This window comes from Oenanthe melanoleuca, chromosome 1 (assembly GCF_029582105.1).
Source record: "Oenanthe melanoleuca isolate GR-GAL-2019-014 chromosome 1, OMel1.0, whole genome shotgun sequence".
Classification (NCBI taxonomy): Eukaryota; Metazoa; Chordata; class Aves; order Passeriformes; family Muscicapidae; genus Oenanthe; species Oenanthe melanoleuca.
The window spans coordinates 37,151,453-37,164,084 of NC_079333.1; the positions used below are offsets into that span (position 1 = coordinate 37,151,453).

The window sequence follows — 12,632 nt, forward strand, 5'->3', positions numbered from 1 at the left end:
TCTTGACTCAGCACACCCACAGCTTGACAGTCTGCTCAGCTTCCTGGTGCCTCAAACTCACAGCAGTGACCAGAGCAGTTTGGGATTCCTTTTCATTCCTCCATCTGCTCTTATCTAGCAAGTGGCATCCTTTCAGCATTGAGGGACTCTGACAAGCTCTAAGCAGCCCAAAACCTACAAGGTTCTGAATCCAGCTCTTCCTATGTGGTCACTGAGGGAAGCAGAAGGGCCATGCCATCTAGAGATATGGATTTAGGAGGGGAGATGGTGATTTTATCTACTTCATGGGTCTATAGTAAGCAGACACGAGGAGGCAAATTGTTAATTTTTACTGTAGTTTGTATTTCTAGTTATTCCAAGGGCTCTTGAGAGAAACATGTGAAATAAGTACTGCCTTGATAAAAATGAAAGAACAGCCCTGGTGAGGACTGAAGGCTACTCAGCAGTCCCTCACAGCAAGGCATAGCAGCAGGTTGACATGAGCTAATGATTTAGGGGGAAAATGTGCCCCTTTCTTGCTCTTGAAATGCAAATGAGTGAAAGGCCTACTGAATTCCACAGTAACTGGAGTCTACTTAGAGTAAGTCTGGTGGGCAACCTTGAGAACTGAGGATGCAGGCCTACACCTGCAAGATGAAGAAAAGCCACTGCCCAGCACGAAGCCTGAAAAAAGGTATGGAGCCCTTCTCAAATGAGTGGAGCTGGAGAATACTGAAAATTACTTTTAAAATCACATGTTTTTTGACACCTGTGAAGTCATACTGACTGGAACATTTTGCAAAACTTCCTACAGTACTACAGAAAAAGTCTTTAAAAATATATGTTCCCCTTCTCCCATTGTAAAACACAGATAAAAATTTACCTTGCATACAATTTCCAGCCCATATGAATTTTCACCACGACTGGAAGCACCTCCAATTTTCTCCACTCTGTTGATTACACCTAAAGATGCATCTAGGACAAAAGGAGGGTCCTGTAGACAGTTGAAATTTGTGAGTTTAAAAAGGGGAGGGGGAAAAATCCCCAGCTCCTGCTCCCTTATGTCTCTAATATTCCCAGACATATAGCCACATTTCACACAGCAATACTCTCAAACAACACCTAGGTCTGAAGACTGAAAAAGTAGCCAAAGCAAATTATTTCAAAAGCTTACCCGTTCCATGCTTTTAAAATACAGTCTATAATTGGTAACAGTAAGGGTTCCTCTGATTGCTCCAGTGAAGGGGCAGATGTATGTAACATCCTTAGCTTAAGGGGAAAAAAAAAAAAAAAAAAAAAAAAGAAGTTGTTAATTTCATGGTTAATTTATGGGAGAAAAATTATGCCCAACATTTGTGGGCTCTACCTTGCAGATCATGAAATTAAAACAAGCTTAATCTGTGGTTCTAGCCTAGATCCAACTTTCAAGTTGCAGTTCTGTGGAGAAGGTAAGAGTTTGGGTAGAATCCTACATTTGCACAAAACTGCTACCCCTGTCAATAGGCCAGTGTTTGGTGCAAACTGTTTGCTCTTACTCCAGTAGCTGAGAGCATCATGCATGAAAAGAAGAGACCACTCTTGCCAGGATGCATACATTTGAAACTGACAACAATCTGCATAAAAGCTAAGGATTGTGTCCAACATGGCTTGTGCCACCAGGGGCAGGAGAAGGCAGCTGTGGTTTTTAGGATGCTTGGGTCCTTCTGTACACCTTTGCACATGGAGTGAGCCCTGGGATGGAGGCCCTCATGCTACAAGCCAGCAGAGCTACAGTGATTTGCAGGAGCCATGAATCTGTGTAACACCCAGCTGCCAGTGATCTTAGGTCTGAAGTCAGCGATCAAGTTACTCTGCACAATTCAATTATTTTTGAGCCTGAGTGATGGTGACTCAAAACAGTCCCCTTCTTAAAAAGCCTCAAATGTTTCTCACTTGTTCCAGCAAAAGGCAAGAGGTGCTGCTGGCTTTCCACAGCAAACACCTCTCCTAACTGCCCTCCTGTTTTACATCAATTAAAAATGTCAAGATTTAAGTTGTTGCCTCCCCACCCCTGCTGCCTATCATGCTTTCTGCCACTGAAGCAGTTGTCTGGCAGTGTCATGGCAATGGTTTACACTACTACCAACAAGTAATGACACCCCTCAAAAACACAGAGGAGACCCACTGACCAGAGCTGCCAGATCCACAAAAAAACTGCCTGGATCATCCTAATAATCTCAAGCCTCCAAGCCATAGGAGATCCATTTTGCAAGGGCTGTGTCAGGAGGATGGCTCTCTTCCCCACCCAGGAGACAGCCACCATGAACATGAGGTGTGAGGCTACTAGGGTGTCAGAATGGGAACCTATATTTCTTCCACCTTTATCCCATGAGATTTAGCCCAGAGGGGGAGAGAAAAGAAGTCTGCCCTATTCCAGGGCACTGGCAACTCATATAACTGATTTAGTTATAGTCAGCTCTGCTTCTGCACTGTCTTCATTGACTCTCAAGATCTGGATGTGGAGAAAGATCCTTAAAATATCAGAAGTGACTAATTTGGAACAAAATATGTAGCACACAATATCTGGTTAAAAAGAAATAAAATATACATATCTATAAAAAACATGCTAGTAATTCCATTATTTATTAATTTTTATAAATTTACATGTTGTTTGAAGGATAATTAAAGACAAAATGCTTATAGCCATTTCTAATTAAACCAAGTGTTTCATTAGTGTCTGATTATTAATCACTTCTTTTCAAAGACTAGTTTGACAGAGCTTTGAAAGCAGACTCAGGAAGCATAACAAGGGTGAAGGCAGCCTGCCTAGTTTTTCCACTGCAGTCCCCATTATTCAAAATGTAATTTTGAAATGCTTAAAAAAACCTCAGTGAAATCCATTAATAAGAAAGCGTGCATTTACATCTGAAAAGGAAACAGGATTTCTGGGTAAAGAGGAAAGGTGCTAGAAAAATGTTTTCCAGGTAAGGAACCCCAGGCACGATCTCAAACACTGGCCTTGCCAGCTTGTAAGCCACACCACCTTTCACATTTGCATTTTATTAGCCTGGTTTCCTAAGGAAACAATTTTCCTTAATTACACTGCGCATGTACAAACGTACCTGCACACATGGCTTGTCTGCCCTTAACCCTGCCACAGCTGTATGATTTCAGCAGGCTCTGCTTGATAAACAGGGATCTCCAAGGCATTAAAGTGCTTCACTGTTTGTGAGAATGAATGCCAGGTATAATAGAGAGGTTGTAGTGGTGCTATCACCACGGGAAAGCCTAATGAGCTCAGCCTTTGGTATGTATAAGAGAATACATATGGGAGAAAGAAACTGGAAACCAGATTTACTAATTCCCCTGCTTGTGGAATTCCTGTCTTTTACAGGCCAATCTAACCCTTGATTATTGGGTTGGCTGAAAATATTTTTTCTTCCCTTCCCTGTAAAATACAAGGAGAACTACATTTGCCTTTCTTCACACTTTTAACAGGAAACAATTATTGCTGGTGAATAACAAAGATTTCCTTTCTGCTGCCTTTAGCTTCTTGCTGGAACAGGCAGCTGCTGTCCAGGTTACTCCAAAAGCCATCCAGTCTTACAGATTTACATAACACCATTTGCCAACAGATAAAACACTGGTAATTATGATCTCTTAAACCATTCCCTGGGAACCCTTCAAAACACTGCTTCACTGTCAGAGTTAATTGCTTTTGTGGAGTGGGTTAGATATCAGTCTGCAGTATGGTTGGAGTATGAGTTCAAAGTCCTTAGGAAAGAGGTAGAGAAAAACCATTAATCATTTGAGGTGGGGTGTTTGGAAGTTTTCTTGCTTGTTTTTATATTGTTGTTGATGGGTGCATTTTTTTTTTTCATGAAGCATTTTCAGTTTTCTCTTTTTGATTTTTTATGTTTAGGACTGAAGTTGCACTCTTCTTTATCACCTTAAAAGGAAGGTAACATTTTAAAAAAGAGAATGCAAAATCTTTCACAGAAAATTAATCAAAAGGCTTACTCAAGCTTTCAGAATGGAGAGCATCAGCAAATCTGACGCACGTCAGAAAGCCTGGATGAAAACAGAAAAAACCCAGCCCCCATCACAGTAAGTTCCTGTATACTGTATACTTTCCTAGAGTCCATGACAGAGATTTGACACATAATTCTGCTGTGTCAGCCTAGGAAGTTACCCTGTGACAAGGACAAACTGGAACAGTTGATCCATGTCCTCTCAGGAGGCAGCAAATGCAGAGCTGTACAAACTCACCCCATCACTCATGGTAAGAGCATTGAATTGCTTTGTACATGCTATGTGCTAAAAGAAGACACGATTACCTTGGCCCATGTGATGTGCAATAGCTTAATTAATGAAAAAACCTTATCATGGTTCCCAAAACATCTTCAATTTGCTGCTGCTGGCCAGTGACCGCCAAGATATTTTGCTCTATGGTAATTTGACTGTTTGTCAGCAAACAGTAAGGGATTTCCTCTTCACATACCCATGTCTTTAATGGTTTCCCCGGGCAGCAAAGGTGGCTCTTCCATTTCAGCCAATTTATTGGCCTCCCTCAGGACCTACGCAAAAGATACAAGTACAAACAGAAATTCATTATGTTTTCATAAACCAAGAAGTTTACACTTACAGGTCAACAGTATCAAGGACAACAAATATCCAAAGATCTTGAAGTACTGCCTAGGGCCTCCTCAGAGGTCAACACCAGGCTCTGTGCTTTGGCAGCACACTCCCCAGGTGTCCTTTCATGATCCAACCTTCTCTTGCCCAGGCCACCCTCACAAGCCAAATTCTCTCACAGTTATGGACAGAGCCAAAGGAATCAGTTCCTTTCCTAATTGAAGGGCTCAGTGACTACCACGATGACATCAACTATTCAGCAGAGCAATTTCTAGTTTACACTGAGCAAAGCTGAAAAGGACACCTTGGTCACTTTTCTGTGCTCAGTGAGAGTCCCACAACTGCAAAAGTCCTGACTCAACTCAGTTACAAAGGTAATATTTGACAGGCATATATAGGAGATATAGTTTTGATTTTTTCTTTTTTTTTTGGCTGCCAAATGACCCCTTCTTCACTTTCCTTAGGGTTCATGTTATATTACAGGGCATGACTTCTCAGACCTATGATTGCATTTACACAAGGGCTTTCACAAGAATAGGTGCTATCATGGGGAGATGGACATTTTAGGAAAGCATGGCTGTAACTAGGAAAACATAACCTGAGGTCTAAACCTATAAGAACTAGGAGAGAAAAGCAAATATAAATGATCAAGACTAAGGCTAAGTCTATGTGGCCAAATGCAGATGGATTTAATCATGCTGTCCATGCCTTAAACTGGACAAATGACCACAGCCTCAGCAGTACAGTTTGTTCAACCTCTTAACAGAAAGGTAAGTTAGTCCAGACTCTGCCTTATGCTGTAGCAACCACAAAACTTTGAGTTCAAGGTTGGTGTGTGTCCCACCTGGTGAAGACAGGCAGAGGGAGCTCATTGCTGCTCACAGCTGAATGTGCAGGCTCGCCCAAAATGTTTTCTTTATCATAATACACAGAAAGAGAAAAATAATTGCTTCAATTTGGTATCAGGAAATCCCTGCAAAGAAAATTCAAAGACATAGCCTAAAGTGGCATTCTAGAACCTGACACGTCTGTGGTCAACTTTCATGTAGGATCAAGCTAGAGGGAGAGCCTCAGGGAAGAAAAATTCCCTAAACTATGTGAAAAAAATTGGAAACAAACCCAAAGAAAGCCCTTGCTACAATAAGAGCACATTCCAGCATTTTCACACAACAGATTGATGCATAGATGAAAAGATTAACAAGATCAAAGCCTTCTTGAGAACAAGATGTACATTTAAAAAAAATGCATTCAAAAGACTCTTAGGAAAAAAATCAATAATAAAAGCAAGTAGGGTCCCAGCTTCCTAACAGAAACCTCACAACTGCACCCACTTAGATCAGGTCTTACCAAGGGAGGCTGCAAGAGCAGCTGGGCTGGGGTCCACAAGATAAGTAAGAAGAGGTCACCATTAACAGAACTCTCACTGGCAGCAATATGCCAGAAAGCTTCTCTTCCCCCACATCAGAAATATCAGTAAAAATAAGGTTTTGCTGGTATAATAAGCAGAAATCGATGTTGAGGACTTCTTGTCAGCACAGCTGTGTTGGCCAAAGATCACACACCTCATCAAAGCCCTGACTGAGGGCCTCCCTGACAAAAGCCTGTGATGTAGACCCACTCTCAACTCCTGTGTGTCCAATTCTGCGCTTGAGTAACAGCCCTGAAATTAGCACGATAACATCTGGATTGTGATAAATGAGATGGAGGCTTCTGGCTAATTAGCCCATAAGTGGTGGTCATCTTTTTGGCCTTTTATCTTGGAAGGACATGAGTGAAAATGCAGTCTGAGTTCAGAATACGATCACAGCTTCTTTGAGAAGGTCCATACCTCACGCGGGCAGCAGCTGCTGCCAGGATCACTTGGGTCAGCAGCTGGACTGGCTGCTCTCCTGCAGATGTCAGCGGGAGCACATCCAGCAGTAAATATTTAGAGGGCTGGGCTGTATCTCAAGCCAAAACAAATATGAGGTAAGACACATAGAAAGCACTTGGTATGACAAACATCTGCTGAGGTGGCAGAGGTGGGCAGGGCTCAGGTGGGTTTTAAACCCTGTCCTGCAAGTGGGGGAGAGAAGGAGGGAAGAGGCAAGCAGTATGAAAGACAAGGACCTCCATGTCAACACCACTCTCTAAAGACAAGGTTGAAAGCCTTTTCAATTTAAAAAGTGTCTCTCCTAAGTCTAATAAAATCCATCTGCTCACTCACACTTCTCTGAAATGTCCCCAGGATCAGAAGAAAGAATTAGCAACACAAACCTGAGTTCACTTCAACACAGGGCAGCAGATGGTTGGATTCCTGGAAGCACAGCACTTCAAGGTCAGCCTCCTTGCCTCTCTTCTTATTTCTTTCCTTTTTTTTTTTTTTTTTTTTTGCTACAGTCTTGAGGACTAAACTCATTTGCACCACCCCTCAAGTGACTTCAGCAAAGTACCTATCTGAGGTAAAGTACTGACTCCATGATGATTTCAAAGTTGGTACAAGCAGATAAGCCCTGGACAATAGTCATCCTTCCCATGAGGCTGAGACAGGCATGGTCAGAAAGCCCAGGACAAACACTTCTCTGTTGTGCTAGTTTATGCACTATCTGCTCAGCACTAGATTTTGAATGAGCCTCTAGTTGGGATATAGGGACATGAAATCCATACTGGCAGAAACCAAGAAATGAATGGTAGGCATTTTTCTAAAAACCATCCCCATCAATGGCTCCTTAAAATTGATTCAGAGAAATGCAATCTGTGTGGGGCTGAAAATGCAGGCAGCAGGCAGGAGATGACATCTGCAGCACCACTGAAGGACAGGGGCTGGCAGCAGGTAAGAAAAGTGGGTGGATAAGAGAAGAGGAGTTTTGGAAACAGATCAAGGAGAAAGAATGGTCTGGGACAATGCACATGAAGCTCTGAGATGACGTCAGTGTCAAAAATGGGCCGTTTGCTCCTTATATGACTAAGGAGATGACATGAAAAGCCCTTCCATCTTATTGCTAATCCTCCTCTCCCCCTCAAAATCCAAAAATGGTTCATTAAACTGTGAGAAAAATCTTTTTTTGTACATTAGCCTATTTTCAAGACTCTAAAAATAACTCTTGGGTCCAAATTTAGCCCTCTGCAAACCTTACAAAATTAAATTAAGAGCACCAGTAAGGCAAGGAAGCAGGGAAGGGAGCCAAGGACACGACAGCAGCAGCCTGGCTGCAGGGGGGGGGGATGGCAGCTGCTAATACAAAAATGCTACTGAGGCAGGTATCACATGAGCCTGCAGCTGAAATGTGCCACCTCTGTGTGCTTCAGCCTTTTAAATTGTTCAGTGGGAATAAAATCAAAGAATTCTTAGAGATCTGCAATGAAGAACATATCCAGAGCTGGGCAAATCATTATTTCTTAGGAATAGGACCACAATGACAGAGTCACACATGGCTCTTTTTGTCACAATCATCACTAAGATGGTTCCTGTAAGAAACAGATACAATAACCAAAAACCAGTGGAATACTCTGCCTTGCCTCTAAATCGAACAAGGTCTTCATTATCTTTTCCCCACAAAAATGTCATGCTTGGTAACTGAATCTCTGGGGTAATGAAGTCCTGTTACACTCCAGAACAGCCTTTATTTCTGTCTCCTTTTACCAAGTCACATTATGTACCCATCCCACCTGTCAGCAGCTCTCCCTCTAGAAGAAACAGCTCTCAAAGAGTCTGAGAAGGGGAGTACCTTAGAACCTAAACACCAGTCCTGGCTCAGCTCAGAGGGTGTGAGGACTTCGTGTCACCTCCTACCTTTGTCCTCTGCTCAAGCAGCGACTTGGCAGAACAAATCCACACTGCTACATTCAACAACCACTTCTCTACTCTTCTCACCTTGTGTAAGCTCCAGCACAGTCACTCCCAGCTGAAGGTGCAGAGCTCTCTCATGCCCTCCCAACTACTGCCCCCAAGACAGGGAAACTGCTGTTTTGTTGAGGCAACCTCCAGATATGAGTGACAAAATCACCTTCTTCGCTTGCATGTATGGGGCCAGGAAAAGAGATTTAGGTCCTGCTAAAGAGGTAAGATTGCTGTGATTCAGGGTACTGCAGTTCTGGCATGTCTCTCCAACCACATGTTCACACTGCCTCCTAACACAGCAGCCAGCATGCTGCTACAAAAACCCCTCTCCTGGATGATGTTCCTGCACAATTTGTGCATGCAGCTCATCCTGAGCATCTGCAGCCAAGCCGGGGTGCTACAGAGTTGAACTGCAAGCACACTCTATGCACAGGGTTTTAGAGGTCTGTGCACCACTGAACACTGTTCCAGAAGGACCTGAGAGAGTAGGTGACACTCTGAATTCAGGGTTTGCTTTCTGACCATGAACAAAACAGCTGATGTGCTTCCCTGTTGTGCTGCCTGGTGAGGTGCTTGCCTACCAGCGATACTGCACAGCCTGGCTGACAATCCCTATCCTGCACTGGCTGGATGCCTCCTTTACCCACCCTGCCAGTGCTGTCATTGCTTCTGTGTCTAGCTCAGTCAAGATGTCCACTTTAAGGCTTTTATAATGGAAGTTTTTCCATAACCTGGATCATTTTGCCAGGGTGTGACTGCTGGAGTGAAGGCAAGCAAAACCTGGGCAAGAGAGAAGTTGCAGCTTGAACCAACCAGGGAGAGAATAATTTTATCCCTGGACACTGCACAAGCCTCCTGAAAACAAGGAGGGCACCTGAAGTCTCTCCTAGCCATTTACCAGCTATTCTCTTTTTATTTTTCTTCTGAATATTTGAGTCCTCAAACCCACAAAGGTCAGATTTTTTGGCTTCATGCAACTTAAGGGGAGACAGGTTTGTGTTACCAAATTGTTGTGTAACAGTTTTCCCAAGTCTGCAGAGATTCTTCTATCCTGAATCACAATAAAAATGAGCAAAAGGAATCTTTTTTGGCTTAGACAATATTAAAATGTACCCTTTTTGCAGATTTTTTTCTTTCCTCTGAGTTAATCTCTCCTTGGTAACCTCCTACACACTCCAAGTCACTTTGCACATTTTGAACAGAGTTGTTGTGCATGAAGCCACAGAATTGGTACGACACGTTCAAGCCGACAGCATGAACACCTTGCTCCTGTATTTCTCCTTTCCCCTAAACCATGTCTGCTCCATCCACTGAGAAGACAAGCTCTCCAAGCTGGGAACTGCTTTTGTTCCAGCTACACAGTCTTGTTTTATGTTTCCTACAGCAGGAAGGTGGTTGCCTAACTGGTCCCTTCACATAAATATCTATAGCCTGCCTGCACAAACATTACACACACAAAGTCCCCTTGCTTCTGCAGCCCCTGAGCTCAGATTTGGCATGCCTCTGTCCATCTTGTAAGCATGCACTGATCAGCAGTAACAGGTGAAAGATATGCTGCAGTGACAAAAATGTGCATATTGTACATGTACAAAAACATACAGAGAGAATGAGTGGAGTTTAACAGCTGAGTGAGAGGTTTAATCTCCTATATGAAAATTTCTCTTTGATACTTCACATTGAAAGGACCACCTGGGAATATTCTGATTGTACTTAACATATCTAAACTTTCCTTGGCTCCCCCTTTTTTTTTTTAATGTCTTATATCAAGAAATGGAAAATGATTGAATGCCCTCCTTAATCATCTTTTTTGCCACTTTGCAGGCAGGGTAGTCAGTAAGCTGCAGGAATACCCATCTCACCTGAATCCCCAGGCACTCTGTGCCAGTCAGTGGAAAGCAAGATATCCAGGAGATGCACCTTTAGGATAAGTACCCTTCTTCCCACCGAAATGAACTAGGGTAAAGGAATGTCAGTGCAGATCTGGAAGGGTAAATCCCAATTCTGGTCCCTCCTTGTGGTCAGCATAGCAAAATCTCCTGGACATCCACAAACAACTGAGCAGTCATATCCTATGCTCTTCAGAGAAGTACAAATGCACTGTGTGCAGAGAGACAGCAGAGAATCAGCCAAGTCAGACACAAATACTGTATGGATTTAATTTAAAAAGGCATGATTCCAAAGCTTGTAGGACAGGTTGTCTTAGCTGAGGTATAAAAGGCAGCTTTTGTGTCAGAGCTGGCTCTTGTCTGCTGCCACAAAGAACTACATAAGAGAAGTCAGCCTTCCTGCAAAGACTTAGCCATAGGATTATTTCTACATACTTGATTAATTTATTAACTTTGTTTGTAAATTAATAGCTTTAAATGCCTTTTGGGGTCTCAAACCAAGTTCACCTATTACTTTCCCTGAACTGCCCTACCACTCCATCTCTTTCCTCTTTTGTGGCTGTTTCCATCAGTCAATCAATGAAGGACAGTGCCACTATGGCAGGTGCATCAAGGTTTATCATTACTCCAATCATGGTGCAAAAATACCTGAAACAAAATAGATAGAAAAGCTCTTTCCATTCATGCCTGAAAAACATCCCACAGTGGTCTAATTCTGTCCAGTTGACATTGACAGAAGCTGCAAAACTGACACAAATCTGTGCAAAAACAAGGTGAGTATGCTTCTTTAAGAAAGTCTTTTACAGGTGCATGGTTTTTTCTCTAAATGAAACATTTCTTACAACAGGAAAAAGGGCACATTTTTCTTGGCATTTTACTGCTAAGGTGCTTCTGTCCTCTCAGTGCTCAATCACCAGGACTGTGGAACAGAAGCCATGCTCGCTTGACTGCAAGCACTGCACTGCTTTGAGGAGAATTTCAGCTGCCATTTATGGCTATATCAAGTGTACTTGGAGAAGATTTGTGTGCTAAGAATCCTACTGGAAATGCAATAAAACATAAATCAAGCAAGTAAATGGACTTTGTTGATTATTTTTGAATCATTAAGAATATCACAGCAGAAAGACTAAGGGAAAGAACAGAAATATCTCTGCCTGACTGAGGCACAGGGACTTTTCTGAGGATTATGACCAGATGGCTCAAAAAAATATGTTAGAGGCATTCAGAACTGCAAGATATTAATTGCAGGGAAATGCTTTATGTCTAATTCCTTTGGGATATTAAAAGTTCAAAGGGGAAAAGAGAAAACATCATGGACACATGGATCATTTCAGAAGAGTACACAAAGAATCAAATATACTGTCCAAAGACCACATCAAGCCCATTCAGCTCCTAAGAGAGCACTTGGCCAAAGGCAATCCCCTAGCCTGGTTAAAGGAAAAAAACACAAGAAGTACTTAAGTTATCACTGCTCTAAAGACAGTGATAACATACAAAGTACACTGCAACTGTCTTTTAACTACGCCTTCCCAACACAACTAAAACACCAAATTACACACCCTGATCTCTACCTACCATATATGTTTTGAGAAAGCATAAAAATGCTTGAGAAATCACTTGCTTACTTACCACTTTCTTGAAAATCTTTAAAAAGAAGCTGAAGATTATTGTATTTAAAAAAAAGAATCACAGTCCCCAAAGCAATATAAAGGGACTCCTCTGGAGGAGGAAGCAGCCACCATGCAGTGGTTCCCTGGGGTTTTCTGCTTTGTTTTTTCCACGATGTTCTTCTCCACTCAGACCCAAATGTCCAGTGACGAAGAACAGCCTCTCTGGGTTCCCTGAGCTGGTGAATCTCCTGGGCCCTCGCTGCACAACTGCAAGGCAAAGCTTAGAAGCTCAAAGGAACACATTGTTGAGGGCCACTCGTTCAACCACGGCTGGCTTGTCTCTTCAAGTTTGTATGGCTTGGTGCCTCAAGACAATTCTCTCATTAGGCTCCGACAGAAAGTCGTCATTGACTCAACTCAGCAACGCTCCCTGGCACAGAAGGTTGCAGATATTATCTATTCAGACAAGTCCAACATTTTTTAAAACAGAACCTTCTTCACTGCCAAGGGTTCCACATTCGTCTCTAACCACAATGCCTCTGTTCTCCATGGGCTGTTCAAAAACTTTGGACAGCACACTAGCTTGACTCTATCCTTTGTTTTTACTGAATTCTGTTTAGCAAACAACTTACATGCAAAAAGAAGATTAAAAGTTTCAAGGAAACCATTAAAGTAGTTCAGTGAATTTCATATCAACAGTCTTAAGTTAAGAAAAACACTTTG

The 12,632-nt window shown here is 42.4% G+C and overlaps 1 protein-coding gene across 2 annotated transcripts in view; it reads right to left on the reverse strand.

The window, feature by feature from the left end:
• Nucleotides 1–12,632, reverse strand: part of MTMR2 (myotubularin related protein 2) — a 63,177-nt gene that overhangs the window by 20,767 nt on the left and 29,778 nt on the right. Inside the window, exons 2-5 of one of the 2 annotated variants that reach the window (XM_056484515.1) lie at nucleotides 5,438–5,507; nucleotides 4,460–4,535; nucleotides 1,154–1,248; nucleotides 863–973 (exon numbers count right to left, since the gene is read on the reverse strand). In XM_056484515.1, coding sequence (XP_056340490.1) covers nucleotides 863–973; nucleotides 1,154–1,248; nucleotides 4,460–4,505 — 252 coding nt within the window. In that variant the 5' untranslated portion in view covers nucleotides 4,506–4,535; nucleotides 5,438–5,507. The remainder of the gene's footprint in view (nucleotides 1–862; nucleotides 974–1,153; nucleotides 1,249–4,459; nucleotides 4,536–5,437; nucleotides 5,508–12,632) is intronic. The other variant, XM_056484507.1, reaches the window with a different exon arrangement.